This window comes from Rhinopithecus bieti, unplaced genomic scaffold, assembly GCF_001698545.2.
Source record: "Rhinopithecus bieti isolate Rb0 unplaced genomic scaffold, ASM169854v2 scaffold_72735, whole genome shotgun sequence".
In the NCBI taxonomy this organism is placed as follows: Eukaryota; Metazoa; Chordata; class Mammalia; order Primates; family Cercopithecidae; genus Rhinopithecus; species Rhinopithecus bieti.
In genome coordinates this window covers 50825-69725 of record NW_016827539.1, presented here as the reverse complement: position 1 = coordinate 69725, position 18901 = coordinate 50825, and the positions used below count along the sequence as shown (strand labels likewise).

The window sequence follows — 18901 nt, the reverse complement described above, 5'->3', positions numbered from 1 at the left end:
AGAGGCAGGGAGTGTGTGGGTGTCACTGTCACCTTTTACTCTCCAATATGTCTGAATTTGGGTGGTAAATGTAGGGGAAATGTCTGTTGGCTTTGTCCTTGGAGGACAGCTCCCCAGGGTCCATCCTCAGCTTCTGCCATCTTGGTCCGTCTGGACCGTCCATCCTCGAGTCTCGAAAATTCCAGGCCCTTCACATGGCTCACTGTGGGGGCTGCAGTCAGGAACTGGCCTCCCGCCCCCACAGGGCTACTCCCTCTGCAGCCTCCCAGGGAGGGCTCAACCACTCCTGGGAAGGAGATGAGCAACTGACTCAAACCAGTTTGAGGCTGTTCTAGTGCCTGACACCATCGAGGGCCTCGTCCGGGCCGGTCCTCATGTATCAGTCCATTCTCACGCTGCTAATAAAGACATAACTGAGTGTAGGTATTTTATAAAGGAAAGAGGCTTAATTGACTCGCAGTTCAGCATGGCTGGGGAGGCCTCAGGAAACTTACTATCATGGCAGAAAGGGAAGCAAACACGTCCTTCTTCACATGGTGGCAGTAAGAAGTGCCAGGCAAAAGGGGGAACATCTCTGTATAAAACCATCAGATGTGGTGAGAATTCACTATCACGAGAACAGCAGCATGGGGGTAACTCACTGCCCACGATTGAATTGCCTCCCAGACGGCTGGCAGCCACCAACATTGTCTCACTCCTCCCTCCCAACAGCCTCAGGTGCTGGGGTGTGCTAGGGGCCTGTTTACTGATAGAGAAACTGAGGCTGGGAGTGGCTGCATGAGATGCAGTCAGGAACAGGGTCGGAGTGTGGCGCTGGGCCAGGCTGCTCAGGTCACTTATCACGGAATCTACTGGGGCAGGTGCAAAGGCTGAGCCTGACATCAACACTAGTGGAAGGTGAATTACGTGAAAGATTAGGTAAAATGTGTGGTTACGTGTCCTGGTTTTCCAATAAAAGTATTGAGTTTCTCTGGAGTAAGCGCAGATAAAACGCTTAGTGGAGGCTGGGCGTGGTGGCGCATGCCTATAATCCCAACACTTTGGGAGGCCGAGGCAGGCAGATCACAAGGTCAGGAGTTCGAGATCAGCCTGGCCAATATGATGAAACCCCATCTCTACTAAAAATAAAAATATTAGCCAGGTGTGGTGGTGGGTGCCTGTAATCCCAGCTACTTGGGAGGCAGAGGCAGGGGAATCGCTTGAACCCGGGAGGTGGAGGTTATAGTGAGTCGAGATCGAGTCACTGCACTCCAGCCTAGGCAACAGAGACAGACTTTGTCTCTAAAAAAAAAAAAAAAAAAAAAAATGCTTAGCACAGGTGTGGCACTAACGGGACTCAGTGAGTGTGCCACAGGCATGTGAGAGCTGTGGTTTCAGGAGCACAAGGCTACGGTACCTTCCCTCAGGGCCTCCTTCCCCAGCAGCAGCCGCTCAAGGGCAAGTCCACATGCATAGCCCGTGTTGACCTGCTGGGGTTGGGGTAAAGGCCCCTGGGCTTCTGATCCTGCCCCTCCCCCAGGCAGCAGGACCTTCCCTCTGGTTCCTGATTCCCAGGGAGCTGCCAAGGCCCCGGGAGGAGACAGCTCCTGACTTTGCTCAGAGTCTCAGTCAGGCCAGTCCTGCCCGGAGATCCTAGGCAGGGACTCGTGTTCCTGCCTCCAGTGAGGCTGGGGGCTTCCCACAGAGGCTCAGCCTGACCCCCAGGCCACAGGGAGGACCCACCCACTGAGTGGGTGAAGATAGAGACCCTCTTGTCTGCTGCGCCTCAGGCTGCAGAGCCACAGAGGGGTCTTCCCAAGTCCCACACCTGGAGGGCAGGGAGACCAGGGGCTTGTGGCCCTAACCTGACTCCTGACACACAAGGACCAGCCGGCCCGGGGCCACCTCTGCAGGCAGGAGAAGGCCTCATTGTTCCCCTCTCCTGGCAGAATGAGGACTGGGCGTGCCCGGGGCAGGAAATAAATGCTCAGTAAATCCCTCTCTTGGGAGCCCTGATCCAAAGGGACAAAGGGCCTGTGTTGAGTCTCCCTAAGTGCAGGCTCAGGGCCAGCACTTGGGCCAGGGCAGGTGGAGGGTGGGAGAGGGGTGCGTCCCACCAGGTGGCTTCTTCCCCAGGTCAGGCATGCAGGTGAGGACGAGTGTCGTGTGTGCCTGCCCCGCCCCCCCCCCCCCCCCCCGTGCAGGAGAGGCTGGGCGGTGTCTGTCTGGCTGCATGTGTATGCATGCATCTTCAAGTGCACGTGTGTGAACGAGCATGTGTGATCCCCATGTTCTCACCATCTTAACATCCCCTCCAGTGCACACTGTCTCTGCCTCCAAGTCCCCCCAACCCCAGCTGGTGCTTCTGGAGTCCTGGCCCAGATGACTCTCCTTCTGGGCACCAAACCCTGTCAGCCTGGAGTTAGAAAGAAGGCCTCCGAACTGCCAGCAAAATGTGGAAAGGCGCCCTCAGGCTGGGCTGGGGCGAGAACACAGCCCCTTTGTGCCACCTCTGAGCTCCTGCCTCCAAGAGCTGTGCTGGCCAAGGGCTCGGCCTCTTCCACCTCCACCTCCCTGAAGGAGGTTCCTCCTGAGAGGGGCTCCGCTTACCCTCCCCCGGCCTGGGCTCTGCTTCCCCTGAAACCAGAGGAGTGCTTGAGGGGGTGCAGAGAGGTGCAACTGGGGTCTCACCTTGAAACACTAGTCAGTAGGAACCCAGCCCTGATCAGCCTCTCCAGGGAGATGGTGCAGGCGCCAGAGCAAGGGCCAGGTGCCAAGGCTAATGTGCTGCTCTGCTCCTGCCCCATCAGGGCTGGGGGGTCACAGTGAGCCCCCTTCCTGACTGTGCCATCCAGCACCATGTAAAGGGCTTTGGTGGTTCTTTGGGAATAGGTATCGACCAGGGGTGGGCGGACATTTTGTGTGAAGTGCCAGATAGTGAATTTTAGGTTCAGGGTCTGCAGGTCTCTGTCACAGCCATGTGAGCTTCTGTGCAAGCATGAAGGCAGCCACAGGCCACATGCCAATGAGCACACGGCGGCTGTGGGCCAATGATGCTCACAAGCCAATGATGCTTGACTTGTGAACTGGGGCATGGGAATTTCGAAGAATTTTCATGGACCACAAGACATCTTTCTTTTGAATGTTTCCTAAGAATGTTAACATGTAGGAGACATTCTTTGCTCATGGGCTGGGCAGAGACAGGTGGAGGTTGGCTGGGCCGTATTTCGCCACCCCTGGCGCAGGCCCTGGTTCAAGTCATTAAAGTCCCGCCCCTCTCGCAGCCCCTGCCCACCCTCATCCCGATGAGACCAGTGTCCCCGTTCCTGGCGAGCCAGCACTTCCAGAGTCATTCTGTGCATGCACAAAGCCCTTCTCCGCACCCCTCTTCCTGGGAAGCATGTGGGGTCCAGACACATTGGTCTTCCACCCTGTTTTCCTAGGGGATGGGTGTGCAGTGGGAGCGTCCCCCACCCTCTCCACCCAAGTTTTCCAAAGCCAGGGATCCACCACCGGGGCTCTCGGCATCCCCAGGTGGACGCGTCCGTGATTTCTCAGCTTTTGCTCTTTCCGAAATTTAACGTTGTACAGTCTCCCCCAAGGCATAAAATGTAAGGCTCAGGGCAACTGGCCCCGGGGGGAGGATCTCGGCTCCTCACAGCACCCTCATGGGGAGGTTCTGCTGTTATCCACACAGAACAGAGGCCCAGAGAGGTGAAGCAAGTGCCCGCAGATCCCAGCCCCACTACATCAGGAAGCCGGGCTGGAGCCACCTCTGGCTCCAGGGTCCTGTGTTGGTGATCACGGCCCTGTGGCTGTTCCGAGTGGTCATGGGCTCTATGGAGCTTCAGTCCCTGGAACACACACAAGAGGTGTCCTGAGGACATGCATGGAACTGCGTTTGAGCTGCAAATCTGTCCCCTGGTGCCCGCCTCGCTTGGGCATCCGACAGCCTGTATCTCTTCTCCCCTGATCCTTACCTGACACCCCACCTCTTCTGCAGACTCCAGCTCCCTCCCAAATGCCCTGGATCCTTCAGGGTCCTTGGGACGAGACATCTCCAAACACGAGCTTTTCTTAGCTGGTGTCTGAGGGTGATGGCGTTCTGCCCACAGGCATCCACCTGCACAGGCCTCCCCACCAAGAGGGACTGATGGGGAAAGGAGTGAGACAGAAAACCAGCAGGGCCCCCGGAACCAAGCCCTGGAGAAGCGCCAGTTCCCGCCCAGATGAGGGCCGACACCTCGGAAGGACCGGCCTGGAGGGTCACCCTCCCCAGGCCCTCTGCCTCCCATCGTGGCAAGGACTGCACCTTTGGTGTCCTTCCCTCCCATGATCTCTGAGCCCCTGAACACTGGCTCATACCCACTCCACCCAGATGCAGCACAGAGGAGAAACCCAGGCAGCCTTCAAGGGCAGTGCCTTGAGGGCCAGTGCCTGGGGCACCTGTTGCACAGGGCACAGGACACAAAGGGCTGGGTGGTCCATTTGGGCTCTCTCAGGGCCCGAGTCGAGCCTGGCCTGGGTTCTAGGAAGCCTGCCAGGCACCGGGTGCTGCCTGAGTCTGAAGGAGGCCCTGACTCCAGGTCGCCCACAGTGGCAGTGGGCCCCATGGAGCTTCTGTGGACCCTTGACCTGCCACCCTAGGGTAGAAGCCATCAGGCTGAGCTGGATGAGCCAGCCTCTCCCCAACTCTGCCATCCAGGTCGGCACCAGTGTTGACTGGAGAGAGCCCAGAGGTGATCGTAAAGTGCCTGTCACTGTCCCCAGCTCTGTTTATGTAGACTGCAGAGCCAAGACAGCAAATGCCACACGTCCGGGAGCCTCCCCAAGGCCGGCCCTGGGCCTTCCCCCAGGAAGAGCCCCACAGCCAGCTCCTTCCTGTCCCCCTGGTGGCCCCTTGCTCCTTCCTTCTGGATGGGGGCCTAGAGGGCCCAGGAGCGTATAAAGGCGATGTGAAGGGTGCCCGACACAGCCAGACACCCAGTCACAGGCGAGGTAAGCTGCTTGGCTCCATGGGTGGGGCCCAGCGAGGCCACACTGGCCCTTGCTTTGGAGTCAGGAGGCCTCTCTTCTTCCCGCAGAGCCCTGGGATGTGCCAGCCACAGGCCATGCTGCTGCTGCTCACGCTTGCCCTCCTGGGGGGCCCCACCTGGGCAGGGAGTAAGTCGGTGGAGTCTGCCCTCAACCTCCCCTGCCTCCCTCCAGGACAGCCAGGGACTCACCCGGCCCTTGTCCCAGACTAACTCTGGTCACAGAACCATCCTGTCTGCCTGGAGAGGCGGGGTCCCCTATTCTGGCAGAGGTTGCCCCCATATCACTGTGTGGGGATTTTCTTCCCTTTTGTTCTCTCTTTTCTGCAGAGATGTACGGCCCTGGAGGAGGCAAGTATTTCACCACCACTGAAGCCTACGACCATGAAATCACAGGGCTGCGGGTGTCTGTGGGTCTTCTCCTGGTGAAAAGGTGAGTGAGGCCCTGTCCCCACCCACCCCACAGTTTCAGGAACTCGGGGCAGGCGGTAGGCACCTGTAGCCACTTTTCCCACGCATGCCCGGCTCCCACTGATGCTTCATGGCTTGAGCAGAGGCCAGACCGTCCTCCCTACCTTCTCCCTTCAACCCAAGCTCAGCTCAACCAAAAATGACCTCTCCGTCCCCATGCCTGATAGGAAAGTCAGGGAAAAGTCTGTCCGATTACTGTCAAAGAAGACAGGAGGTAAGGGTCAGAGTGGACCACTGACTGAACATGAGTCAGCAGAAGTGTTAGAGGCAGAAATCCAGGACCGTTTCTTTCATATCGAGGTGTCTCTGCTGGAGGTCTGGGATGGATTTTTGCCCTGAACTTAGGAGTTCTAGGGTCCTGGGAGAGGGGAGAGAAGCCCAACAGCAGAGGAGACAGTGTGAGCGTGGCGAGCTGGAGGGGTGCGTCCTAGGAGAGCAGCAGGGTGAGGGAGGGATGCAGATAAGCCCCGTTGGGGAAGTGCTTGAGAGTGTGGGAAGTCACCTGCCCCTCGGTCTGTGAGCTGCTCTGCTCAGAGTGACTAAGGCTCGGGAGGTCCAGGCTCGGCCAGAGGCAGCTCATATGTGGGCCACAGTGACGGCAGCTGGTGCCTTCTGCGGTCACGTGGACCAGGCACTGCGCGGAGCTCTCCTCGCCTGGACCTCAGTGACTCCTCCCAAAAATCACATCCACTTTGCAGATGGGGAAACTGAGTCCGAAGACACTGGGTAATGAGCTTAAGATCACAGGGCCCAAAAGTGGTAGAACCAGGGTTGGTGACCAGTGAGTTTGTGTCAGGGACCTGAAGTCTGATGGTGCTGGACTCTCTGCATCCTGGGAAGGAGGGTGGGAGCGCTGAGGACCCGGGATGTGCTGGGCCATTCCAGATCTGGGCGTCTAAAGCTTTGCCTCTCTCCCAGTGTCCAGGTGAAACTTGGAGACACCTGGGACGTGAAACAGGGCGCCTCAGGTGGGAATACCCAGGAAGTCACCCTGCAGCCAGGCGAATACATCACAAAAGTCTTTGTTGCCTTCCAAGCTTTCCTCCGGGGTATGGTCGTGTACACCAGCAAGGACCGCACTTTCTATTTTGGGAAGCTCGATGGTCAGATCTTCTCTGCCTACCCCAGCCAAGAGGGGCAGGTGCTGGTGGGCATCTATGGCCAATATGGACTCCTCGGCATCAAGAGCATTGGCTTTGAATGGAATTACCCACTAGAGGAGCCGACCACTGAACCGCCAGTTAGTTTCACATGACCATCAAAGGCACCCTCGGGTCTCTAGGGTGGGGTACGGGGCCATCCGAGCTGAGGCCATCTGGGTGGTGGTGGCTGATGGTACTGGAGTAACGGAGTCGGGACGCTGAATCTGAATCCACCAATAAATAAAGTTTCTGCAGAATCAGTGCATCCAGGATTGGTCCTTGCATCTGGGGTACAACCAAAGCCTTCCCCGCTCCTTGGAGACAAAGGCCGCAGTGCTGGAGTCCAGTGAACTGAGATGAGGGATAGAGCAAAGGTGACTCTGCTGAGGACAGAAAGAGAGCAGCACCACCCCCTCAGGGGTGCTGTGGGTCTCTGTGCCAGTCCCACAATCTTTGAAGAGTCAGGCTTCAAGGCCAGCACTCCCCACTGTCCCTCACCCCAGGCCCATCCAGCGGGCCTCTTCTGGCCACTCAGTCCCGGGCTTCTCTGAGTGTTCAGGGGGCCTCAGGGAAGCCACTCACTCATCCATTCACTCAGTAAATGTTTGCCAAGGCCTTGTCCTCACCAGGCTCCCCTGGCACTGGGGGTATAAAGAAGAGGCCAGGTTTCAGCTGAGTGCGTATACACCGTGGTGGGGGCTGGCGCAGAGGCAGATAGTGGCAGTTCACTTTGCCATCTTCATGGTTGGGGACACATGTAGGTTATTGTGCGTGGGCACCTGCCCAGAGGTGAGGTGAGGGGGATGTGCTTCAGGGAGGTCTTCCTAGAGGAGGCAATGTCTGAGGTAAGTCTTAAAGGATGAGGGACAGTTGGCCAAGTGGAGACAAGGGGAGGAGGGCATTACAGTTTGAGGGCTCAACGTGAGCAAAGGCAGTAGATGCAGATGGCTGGAGATAGCAGGCCTCACACTGTGGTAATTTGTCACAGTAGCAACAGGAAATCAGTATAAGCCCTAGACCTGGCCCATTCTTCATGTCCCCTTCCCAAGCCTCCAAGTCCACATGGGCACTTGCCAAGATCAGAGCTTCAGGGGCCTCCAGGGACAGGGTTTTCAGCCCTTTGGGACCATGATCCACAGAGAGAAATTGATCCTACGTGAGACACACGAAGCAACACGTGTAATGCAACAGCCAAACACCCACTCTAATGCAACAGTCAGCTGATCAGGGGAAGGGCCAGTGAGTTCCCAGGTCCTGTTTCAGGGGCTCCAACCCAAAGTCCCCACCCACAACAATTGAAGGACAGCACTTCAATCTCATCTCTAGCATAAATGATGAAACTGGGAGGCACCTGAGGGGAAAAGTCACTGTCCTACACGCAGTTAGAGGTAGAGTTGGAATTCACCTTGAGGTGGGCAAGCTGCAAAGTATGGCCCCCTGACACCAGACTAGGCAAGATTTCACAACCCAGCTTTATCTTTCTGCATGAAAATACCACCACTAAGCATTTTTTTCCTCTTCTCTAACTTCTATTTTTATTTTTATTTATTTATTTATTTATTTATTTATTTTACGTTTATTTATTTTATCTTTTTTGAGACCGGAGTTTCGCGTCTGTCACGCCCAGGCTGGAGTGCAGTGGCCGGGATCTCAGCTCAAACTGCAAGCTCCGCCTCCCAGGTTCCCGGCCAATTCTCCACTGCTCAGCCTCCTCACCCGAGTAGCTGGGTACTACAGGCGCCCGCCACCGCGCCCAGCTAGGTTTTTTGTTTTTTTAGTAGAGATGGGGTTTCACCGGTGTTTAGCCAGGATGGTCCCGATCTCCCTGACCTCGTGATCCCGCCCGACCGTCTTCGGCCTCCCAAAAGTGCTCGGGATTACAGGCGTGAGTCCACCGCGCCCAGCTAGGGTGGCATGGGTTATTTTATTTGAGTTGCTTCCCGTCTCTGATCCTGGTCTCCAACCTCTCTAGGGTTACTCCAACCAGGGAGGGGATGCTGTGGATATTTTTTTATTTCTTTTCTCTCCTTCCCTTCCTTCCTTTTTCTTCCTCTTTCTCTTTTCTTTATTTCTTTCTTTCTTCTTTTTTTTTTTTTTTTTTTTTTTGTAGGCGGAGTCTCACCGCTCTGTCGCCCCAGGCTGGAGTGCAGTGCGCCGGCATCTCAGCCTCACTGCAAGCTCCCGCCTCCCAGCGCCCACGCCATTTCCTCCTGCCTCAGCCCTCCGGAGTACTGGCGACACAAGTCGCCCGCACCAGCGCCCGGCTAATTTTTCTTTGTATCTTTTAGTAAGAGAACGGGTTTCACCATCGGTTAGCCGGTGTCATCAGATTTCGACCTTATATATATGTGATCCAGCCCGCCTCAGCCTCCCAAGGTGCTGGGATTACAGGCCGTGAGCCACCGCACCGGCTTCTCTTTCCTACTTTATCTTTATACTATTCTCCTCTCTTTCTTCTTCCTTTCCTCCCATCCTCACTCCCATCCCTCCCATTCCCCTTGCCTTTCCTTCCTTTCCCCTCCTCCATCCCCTTCCTCCCCTCCCTTCCCTCCCTCCCTTCCTTCCTTCCTTCTATACACAATTCCTTCCTTCCTTCCTTCCTTCCTTTTCCTTTCTTCCTCATTTTTGAGAAGGGATATTTTACTAGTCACACAGACATTGGTGTGGGATGATAGTCACAGCCCTCACCTGCACACCCGCCGGCCCACCTCATGCTCCCGAGTAGCTGGGACCACAGGCAGAAACCCCACAACAACACACTAGGCTAAATTTTTTTTAATATATAGATATAATGTGAACGCTGGGATCTCCACTGTGTTTGCCAGGCTGGTCTCAAACATACATGATCAGTATCTCCTCTCCACTCAAGAACTAGGCATCCATAGATAAGTTGCCACATGCTGGCCTAATTTTTTTTAAACAGAAATGTCATTTTAAGCATTATGTTCTTCAAAAAAGAATGCGTGGTATACTGCAGACATTTTTAGGAAAGACAGCTAAAATTTAAAAGGATTCCTGCCAGCTGCGGTGGCTCACGCTGTAACTCCCAGCACTTTGTGAGGCCGAGGCGGGTGGGATCACCTGAAGGTCAGGAGTTCAAGACCAGCCTGGACAACATGGCGAAAACCTTCTCTACAGAAATACGAAAAATCTAGCTGGGCGTGATCGCCTGTGTCGCCTGTAATCCAGCTACTTGGGAGGCTGAAGGCGTTTCAGAAAAAAAAAAAAAAAAAAAAAAAAAAGAATTCTCACTACCCGCAGCAGATACACTGCTGACCCTTTTGACATATCTGTTTCCCAGTATTTTAAAATGAATTTTAGGATATACTAAAAGTTGACAATGGCATTCAGCGGTTGGAAGTCTTTGCCTAGGGAACGCAAAGAGTCTCTCTGAAGACCAAACCACAACAACACAGGAGTTCCAAAAACAGAAAGTGCAGAGCCTTGAAGACACAAAATGAGACAAAACAAACTACGTTCGTCTTCAGCACGGCATCGTTCGCTTTCGAGCTGAGATTGAGGGGCTGGAGATGGGTAGAATCGTAATGAGGTTTCATTAGTAACGGACAATTTTGCTGATGAAAGGCCGGGTCCTGGCTGGAGCGCTGGGTGGCTCACCGCCCGTAATCCCAGGACTTTGGGAGCCAAGTGGGCGGATCCATCTGAGGTCAGGAGTTCCCAAGACCAGCCCCAGCCAACATTGGAAACCTCGTCTCTACTAAAAATACAAAAATTAGCTGGGTTGCAATGGGGCGCTGTAGTCCAGCTCACCCAAGGGAAGCTGAGGCAGAAGAATCACTTGACGGGAGGTGAGGTTCGCACGTGCGCTGCAGATTGCCCTACTGCCACTCAGCCTGAGTGACAGAGAAGACTCTGTCTCCATAAGAAAGAAGGACAAAGGCAAAGGAAAGGAAAGGACACGGATAGGAAAGCGACAAGGAAAGGAAAGGAAAGGAAAGAGGAAAGAGGAAAGGACAAGGAAAGGAAAAGGACAAGGAAAGGAACAGGAACAGACGAACGCAACTGGGTTCAAAGCTGCCTTGTGGGAAACGCACGTTTCTGCTGAAGTGTTCTTGACGTCTGTGTGCCAGTTTCATTATTAGAGTGCTAGTAATCTCCTGTGATTTTTGATCTTCTTTTTTTTCCTGGCGCACTGAGGGGAATGGATTGATTAATGACGATGGCTGGCTGGCTGGCTCGGCATGGATGGAGTGAGTTGAATGGTGGGTGGGTGGGATGGAGATGCGATGGGATGGATGGATTGATGGGTGAGTCCAGTAAATGGATGGATACTCCAGAGATTGGTGGGGTGGGTGGGTGAGTGGATGGATCGGATGGATAGGTGGATGATGGATGGATGGATGGATGGAGGACTGGATGGATGCGACTACCGGTGGACTGGATGGATGGGTCGGGTGGATGGATGAGGTGGGATTAGGTGGCGTGGCGTGAAGTGGGTAGTGAATGGATGGATGGATGAATTTATAAAGTCAGTACGATGGGTGGGTGGGCCTGGGTGAGTGCCCGGTGAGTAGAGTGGATGGGTGGGTGAGTGGGTGAGTAGATGGATGGATGGATGCATAAGTGGGTGGGTGGGTGAGTGGATAGATGGATAGAAAACACACTAGCAGGACCAGGCACAGTGGCTTACACCTGTAATCCCAGCACTTTGAGAGATCTAGACAAATGGATCACTTGAGCCCAGGAGTTCAAGACCAGCCTAAGCAACATGGCAAGACCCTGCCTCTACAAAAATACACAACCGGGTGCGGTAGTCCCAGCTACTTGGGAGGTTAAAACAGGAGAATTGCTTGAGCCCAGGAGTACAGATTGCAGTAAGCTGAGATCACGCCATTGCACTCCAGCCTAAGAAACAGAAGTAAAACCTTGTCTCAGAAAAAGAAAAAAGAAAAAGAAAGAAAGGAAAAGAAAAAAAAAAAGAAAAGAAAAAAAAAGGAAAGGAAAGAAAAGACACTAGCATTCATCATGATCCAGTTTTGGACCAGGCGCAATGGTAAGTGCTTACACAAGTGTTGCTTCATTTCATCATCACGAACACCCTCGGGATGGGTGTTAATCTCACATTTTTACAGTCAAGGAAGCCCAGGCTGAGTGAGTGAGTCATGGAATTTAAACCCCAATCCCACAGTCCTCCTACCACTTCCTGCTCAGGTGTTGGCCCAGTCCCACCATTGTGTGGGGAGGTTCTTTCCTGAGGGTCCCCAAGTGCCCAAATACTTCAGCCGCCACACAACATGTGATTTTCTTGTCCTGGAACTCTGAGGTCCACACGCCCACAGTGCCGCTGGCAGAGCCTGCTGTGATCCTGAAAACTCCTTTTCACTACAAGTTCAGAGACAAGGGGCATGCCAGACCTGCACCCTGGGCTCCAGGGTGAGGAAGGAACTGCTCGTTCTGTGCTGGGTCCCTGCCTCTGCTCCAGCTTCTCACCCTTGGCCAAACATTCCCCAATCCCGGACGGCTCTGGCCTTGGGACAGAAGTCAGCCTGTCAGCCTTCTGGAACACCTGAGTCCATTGTGGCCACTTCCTCATCTCCAGAACAGCTCAGCCCTGCAGGGGCGTTTGAATTGTTTCCTCCTATACAACACTGAACTGTGCAGCTCCCGCCCTGACCTGTCTCTAAACAGCGTCACTAGTCCCAAGGCCTCCTGCAGTCCACTGGACCCACAGACACGCCAACCAGCAAGCTGAGGGTCCTACTGAGAGACATTTGGCGCTGGCTGCCTTGCAGTCAGAGTGGGCCAGGCAGCTGGGACTTAAGAGGAGCTGCTGGAAGGGCCGGGCACGGTGGCTCACGCCTGTAGTCCCAGCACTTTAGGAGACTGGGGCGGGTGGATCATGAGGTCAGGAGATCGAGACCACAGTGAAACCCTGTCTCTACTAAAAATACAAAAAATTCGCCCAGCGCGGTGGTGGGTGCCTGTAATCCCAGCTACTCGGGAGGCTGAGGTAGGAGAATGGTGTGAACCTGGGAGGCAGAGCTTGCAGTGAACCAAGATCGCGCCACTGCACTCCAGCCTGGGCAACAGAGCCAGACTCCGTCTCAAAAAAAAAAAAAAAGAGGAGCTGCTGGAGGAAGTGGAGCACCTTGGATGCCACCTGGACTCACGTCTGCCCCTACCACCCTCTCGGACCTGCACCCTCCGCCCGGCCCAGGCACCAGGAGAACCCTCTGTGTCTTTCCAACAAGCCCCAGGCAGGAGGGGCTTCGCAAGCAGAAGCCCCCGTCTCCCAAGTCCTCCACAAACAGCACCTGTGTGAGGGGCCGGAGAAAGAGAAGACAAAGAGGGCTGTGTGTGCACCACAGCCCAAGTCAGGTGGGAAAAATCCTCCTGTGGCTTTTGCTGTTGGCTGAGGCCCCTTCCTTCTAACTCACCGTTGGCAGGAGTCAGACGCCTCAGAGAGAAAAGAAGCTCAGCAGGCTTCTCCTGCCGGTGGGGGTGGAGGAGCATTCGTGCTGTCCACTGCCAGGAAATGTGGGGGATTCTGACGACCACACAGAGACACACACACACAAATAAACACCGATTCAAACATACACACAAAAATACCCAGACACACACGCACACAAATACACACCCAGACACACACACACACACAAACACCCACTCATACAGAGACACACAAATACACATACACACAGACAAGCACACAAATACCCACCCACACACAAAAATACCCACCCACACAGAGACACACAAAAACACACCCACCGACACACACACACACACACAAATACCCATCCACACAGAGACACACTGACACACACAAGTATACACACACACGCACACACACACATACACATGAGCATAAAAACACACACACCCATCCACACACAGGCACACACATAAATACACACCCACACACAGACAGGCACACAGGCTGGACAGGGGCCTCCTGGATGGGAGTGGATCCTGGCACAGGGCTGATGGCATAGCAGCCCTGGTCATGGTCATCTGGGGAAGAGACTGGAGGGGTGGGCTGGGCATGGTGGCTCATGCCTGTCATCCCAGCTCTTTGGGAGGCTGGGGCGGGCGGATCACTTGAGGTCAGGAGTTCAAGACCAGCCTGGGCAAAATGCTGAAACCCCGTCTCTACTAAAAATACAAAAATTAGCCGGTGGTGTGCACGTGTACACCCAGGCAGGCTGAGGTGGGAGGATCACTTAAGCCCAGGAGGTTGAGGCTGCAATGAGCTGAGATCGAGCCACTGCACTCCAGCCTGGGCAGTAGAGCAAGACCCTGTCACAAAAGAAAAAAGGAGAGAGAGACTGAAGGGGCTGATATGTAAGGAGGGAGGCTTAGCGCTTCTGAGACATCCTTGGTGCTTCAGGCCTGTGTGAGGAGGGACTGCCAACTCTAACATTTAAGCAGAAATCCAGAAGTGAGGATTTTGTTTTAATCTGTCACTTTCCCTCCTCACTAGATTTCTGGAAGGAGTTATTTATCAGGGAAGAGCCGGAGAATCCATTAGCAAACTGACGCATGAAAGTGATGAGCAAGAGAAAGTTGTGAGACAAAGCAGAGAAGCTGAGGCCAGAAACTTCCACCCAGGACGCTGAGCTCCTGGCGCATCCAATGAGTCCCTCCAGGATGCCGTCCGTCCTGGGATGAAGGCAGAGGGGTTGGAAGGAGGCGAGGCCGTCGGGGGAGAACAGGACCTTACGAACGCAGGCCCACAGCAAAAGGAGAGATGATTCTAGAGTATCCAGTCTTCTAGTGCAGTAGAACAACCTAAATTTTCTAAGAGGTCACCCAGCTGAGGGTGCTCCCTGGGAGGGCTGAGGCGTTGAGGTGACAGCTCCACTGCCCACTCACCTGCGACCTAAAAGCCCCTCTCCTCCATGGGGTGCTCCTGACAGCCACCTCCAGGGCAGGGGAGTGGAGATGGGACAAAGGCTGGCCGTAGAGTTTGTTAAACTGACACAGGCTGCGGACTTCCAAATGGACCCCTCTCTGCAAGTGTGGAACTGGCTCTGCCAGGCACTGCTTTGCCCATGCTTCTAAGACACAGGCAGAGGGCGCTGTCCACCACACTGGCGATGGCCTCAAAGCCCCTGTTCACGCCTGGGACAGCGCCCAGGGACCCTGTTCACGCCTGGGACAGCCCCCAGGGCCCCCACTGGCTGCAGTCAGCAGAGGGCAGGGTAGTGGGGGAGGGCATGGACACTCTGTGGGCCGGAGTTGGGAGAACAAGGCCTATTATTGGACAGTTGGTGGCCATGGCAACTACACAAGAATGCCTGAGACTGAAAATCCGTGGGCTTCAAGGAACTCCAGCTCTTGCACTGGCTGAGTCACAGTGACTACATATCTCTTCCTCCCACTTTTGGGACACTTTTGAGAGGGACAGGGATCCTATCTAACAACACAGGATAGGCATCGCCCAAGACCGTCCTGAGCAAGCCTGCACACCGTGACCCTAATGATGATGTCCCGCAGACACTGTCCGGGGAAGGCACCATGCTCTCCCAACCTACCACAGCCAGATGTTTTTGTAAAGAATAAAAATTAATTACTAGGAAAGCAAAGACATAAAATACACATAAAAAAAAAACCTACAGTTTTTATTATTAGATTCCATCAATCCTACCAGACGGGGGATCCTGGACTCCATGACTCAGGATTCACAGGGACCCAAGCAAGCGTACCGTCAACAGCTCAAGCAGCAGCACTGGGTGGGACCTGGAGGTGCCTGGGTGGGACCCAGAGATGCCTGAGAGGAACCCGGGGGCAGCTGGGCGGGGCCCGGACATGCCTGAGTGAGGTTCAGCCAGGGTTCTCTGAATCCAGTCTGTGTAGCTTAGCACCTGGGTGTAGACACCAGGCCGGAAAGGCCGGGCACAGCCGAATCCCCAGCTCACAATGCCAGCCTGGACCCACGTATCATTGATGGGGCAGACCAGCGGCCCCCCAGAGTCACCCTGGGGGAGAGAGAGGGAGGGCCCCATGAGGTCTGCATTGAGGGAGACACCTGGGCCCCAAGTGCCTTCAAGAATCTGCTGCTGAGGCCAAGGAGCTAGGCAAGGACTCTGGTCCCTCTGGAGACCCTGATGGGGGGAACATGGGGACAGAGCCCAGGACAGGGTGAGCCTAAAGAGCACACACTTCTGGATGGGGTGACCAGGAGCTGCAGTCACCTGGCAGGAGTCTTTCTTGCCCTGGACAGAGCCAGCGCAGAGCATGTCGTCCTGGATGAGGCGCTGGCCAGCCAGGCTGGGCTCTCCGAGGTGGTACATCAGCTCACATGCATTCGAGTCCAGGAGGGGCACAGCCACCTCCTGAAGGACACTCGCCAGGGCTGGATGTGATGGGGGGGGCCAGCCTGAGCCCACCTTGAGCCTCGTCCCCATCAGGTGAGCCTCTTCCCTCTCACCTGTGCTGGTGGCAGCCTGCACCTCCTACCTCTTCTCTGCCCACCCACCCTGCCCTTCCCAACTCCTAAATCAGGAGACAGTGGGGTCAGGGAGCAGGGCTCAAGCCCAGATCCTCTCCCATGACCCTGGCTAATCTCATAACCTCTTAGCCTTGGCTTATTCATCCCACCACAGGCACAATCCTGGACACTGGCTCAAGATCCCCAAAATCTAATATGGTGGTCACCTTGGTCAAGGGGAGTCCCACAGTCTGGACAGTATGGTTCCTGGCCCCAGGTGTTCCCAGCTTCAGGGTGGGGTGGGAGGGGAGAGAAGATAAACACGCAGACCAAGGTCTGTGGAGACCACTCAGGCTGGCTCTGCGTGGTCCCTGGGCTGGTCCTCCCTGGCTAGAAGTGGGAGCTGGTGAGTGCATATTCCCCTTACCTCTCTCCTGGGTGGACCCCCAGCCTGTTACCCAGCACAGGGACCCAACGGCGAGGGGGGTCTGGGGTCCCGGGAGGCAGACGGGGCTGAACTGGGAGGCCTGCAAGGGGAATTCCAGCTCCATCAGGGCAATGTCCCCGCTGGTGGTGGCCCCACGGTATGAGGAGTGGACCAGGAGCCTCTTCACAGTCACCAAGGCCGAGTGGGGCTCTGAAAGGGAGGGTGTCAGCCCTCCGACTTTAACACGGTAGACCCTGGGATCCTCAGACCTGAGAGGGGAACGGAAACATGGCCCGCTGCAGGCAGCCGCCGAGGGGAGGGGCGAGGAGCACCCCCACCCAGCGCCACTCACCTCAGGAAGCAGTGGGCGGCCGTGAGCACCCAGCGTGGGTGGATGAGGGAGCCCCCACATATGTGGCCCACTGAGGCCAACCACAGTCCAACCTGCCACGGCCAGCGTCCTTCCTGGGTGTCTTGGCCTCCCACAATCCTCCCGGCCTCCTTGGAGTGGCCGCATTCTGCAGAGGGACGGGCAGGTGGGAGACCTCAGCTTTCTTCCCTCTCAGAAAGCCCCTCCCTACCATTCTCACTCTTTACCCTAACACCTTCTGACATCCCTCAGCCCTTGATGTCCAGGGATGAGGCTCCCAGGGCCAAGGGCCTCTGCATGTCCCCTGGGGCCAGTCCTCCCTGGCCAGGAGTAGGGGTTGGCTGAGTGCAGGGATGAGATGTCTACGGTACCTGAAGGCAGCACATCCCCATGGGCCCCTGGAAAGCAAGAGAGCAAAGGGGAGCACACAGGCTGGCAGGGGGTGGGAGGGAGGAGAAGACAGAGGCGCACCCCTCACCTGGCAGCAGCAACAGCAGCAGCAGCAGGGTGGGGCCTGCCCGAAGCCCCATGGCTCCTCTTCCCTACAGACACCGCACTGGGGTCAGAGTCCTTGGACAGCACCAGAGGTTGGGGGGGGCGGTGGGGGCAGGTCATTAACCAGTGGCAATCACGCTGGAGCCCTCTTTGCCTGGCAGAACCTGCCCTCCTCAGATGCCGCTTGGGTTCCTGTCCCGCATGTTCCAGGGAGGTGGTTTAGAGGAGGCTGGGGATGCCAGGGCCCACTTCAGGCCAGTCCCTCCAAGGAGCCAGAGATCAGAGGACTGGTCAGTCCACCCTACTGGGCTGAGATGTGGAAGCCCCACCCATCCTTCTGGCAGGCAGGAGACCCCCACTGCTTCGCCTACTGGAAGCTCTGCTCAAGGCAGAGGTGGGGACCAACCCTCTTCACCCTGTCCCCCACTAGGAAGTTTGGTGTCTCCACGCAGGCCACTCGGGCTGCCCCAGCCCACCTCCCGCCTCCCTTCCCATCAGAAGGACCTGTAGCTCCTGCAGCGCCCTCCCGGGGCACACCGTATCTAAGGGTCTGGTGCCCAGGGAGCCCTGTTCGTTGCTATGGGAACAAACCACAGCCAGGGTTCAGCCCTCCAGACAGGAAGGGTCGAATCAGGAGACACGTTTTCCAGGTACCACTTCCTCCTGCTGCCGCCACTGCCCAAAACCTTTGGCCCCCATCCCAGGATCAGGAGCAGAGGCGGAGCCAGTCCCGAGGCAGCTGAGGACCGAGGCAGCTGAGGCAGCGCTTGGTGTTGTGCATGGCCTCCAGCCCAGACTGAAGTCGGCCTGACCCGAGAAGCCCAGAATCGCTGAGGAAGCTCCCCACTGTTGTCGCCTCTCAGCCCCACGCCCACCCATCCACAGGGAGCCGGGATGCTCACTCAGCCACGTCGCGGACCTCATTTCGGCTTCGCTACGACTCTGCCAACAGGGGGCGCCACAGGAGGTTACGCGGTCGCAGGGACTCCTTTCCATCCGTTTCCGGCGGTTTTCCGTCAAACTTCCTGCGCTTTTCCAGAAGTTGAGGGTGTTTCGCTAAACTTCCGGTGGGCTCCAAGAGGGTTTCCAGTGGGCTCCAAGAGGGTTTCCGGTGGACTTCCCGTGCGATCAGGCGGGGTTCTGGTCAGTATGCGAGTCCTGTGAGCATCATCTCAGCCTGGCCTCAGGCCCTGGAGGATCTGGAAAGTGAGTGGTCCTTCTCAGGAGCCAACCAGAAGACGTTCCCACTGACCGACGATGGTAGGGTTGGAGCATCACTGTGGGCAATAACTTGGACTGATTTAAATACGTAAAATAAGGCCAGGTACGGTGGCTCACGCCTGTGATCCCAGCACTGTGGGAGGCTGATGCGGGCAGATCACCTGAGGTCAGGAGTTCGAGACCAGCCAACATGGTGAAACCCCATCTCTACTAAAAATACAAAGATTAGCTGAGCGTGGTGGTGGTACCTGTGATCCCAGCTACTCAGGAGGCTGAGGCAGGAGAATCGCTTTAACCCAGAGACAGAGGCTGCAGTGAGCCTACACTCCAGCCTGGGCAGCAGAACGAGACTCCTTCTCAAAAAAA

At 55.8% G+C, this 18901-nt stretch overlaps 2 protein-coding genes and 1 pseudogene across 11 annotated transcripts; 1 reads left to right on the top strand and 2 right to left on the bottom strand.

The window, feature by feature from the left end:
- The window catches only part of LOC108523320 (eukaryotic translation initiation factor 1 pseudogene), a 9171-nt pseudogene extending 4704 nt beyond the window's left edge, over nt 1–4467 (bottom strand).
- Nucleotides 4101–6890, top strand: ZG16B (zymogen granule protein 16B). Its single transcript, XM_017863935.1, has 4 exons — nt 4101–4977; nt 5064–5142; nt 5343–5445; nt 6402–6890. The coding sequence occupies exons 2-4, from the start codon at nt 5073–5075 to the stop codon at nt 6736–6738; spliced, it is 510 nt and encodes a 169-aa protein (XP_017719424.1). The 5' UTR covers nt 4101–4977; nt 5064–5072; the 3' UTR covers nt 6739–6890.
- Nucleotides 6891–15188: 8298 nt separating this feature from the next.
- LOC108523350 (serine protease 30-like) lies at nt 15189–18703 on the bottom strand. 10 transcript variants are annotated; one of them, XM_017863927.1, is made up of 8 exons: nt 18217–18703; nt 17819–18121; nt 17298–17506; nt 17191–17217; nt 16802–16967; nt 16450–16718; nt 15787–15947; nt 15189–15570 (listed from the first exon to the last, which is right to left on the bottom strand). In XM_017863927.1, exons 3-8 carry the CDS (start codon nt 17347–17349, stop codon nt 15274–15276), a joined length of 972 nt encoding a protein of 323 aa, XP_017719416.1. In that variant the 5' UTR covers nt 17350–17506; nt 17819–18121; nt 18217–18703; the 3' UTR covers nt 15189–15273. The 10 variants fall into 10 exon arrangements, with proteins under 10 accessions (XP_017719416.1, XP_017719418.1, XP_017719420.1 ...); XM_017863929.1 differs by lacking the exon at nt 17819–18121 and having other exon boundaries at nt 17298–17576; XM_017863931.1 differs by lacking the exon at nt 17819–18121.
- Between the last annotated feature and the right edge of the window lie 198 nt (nt 18704–18901).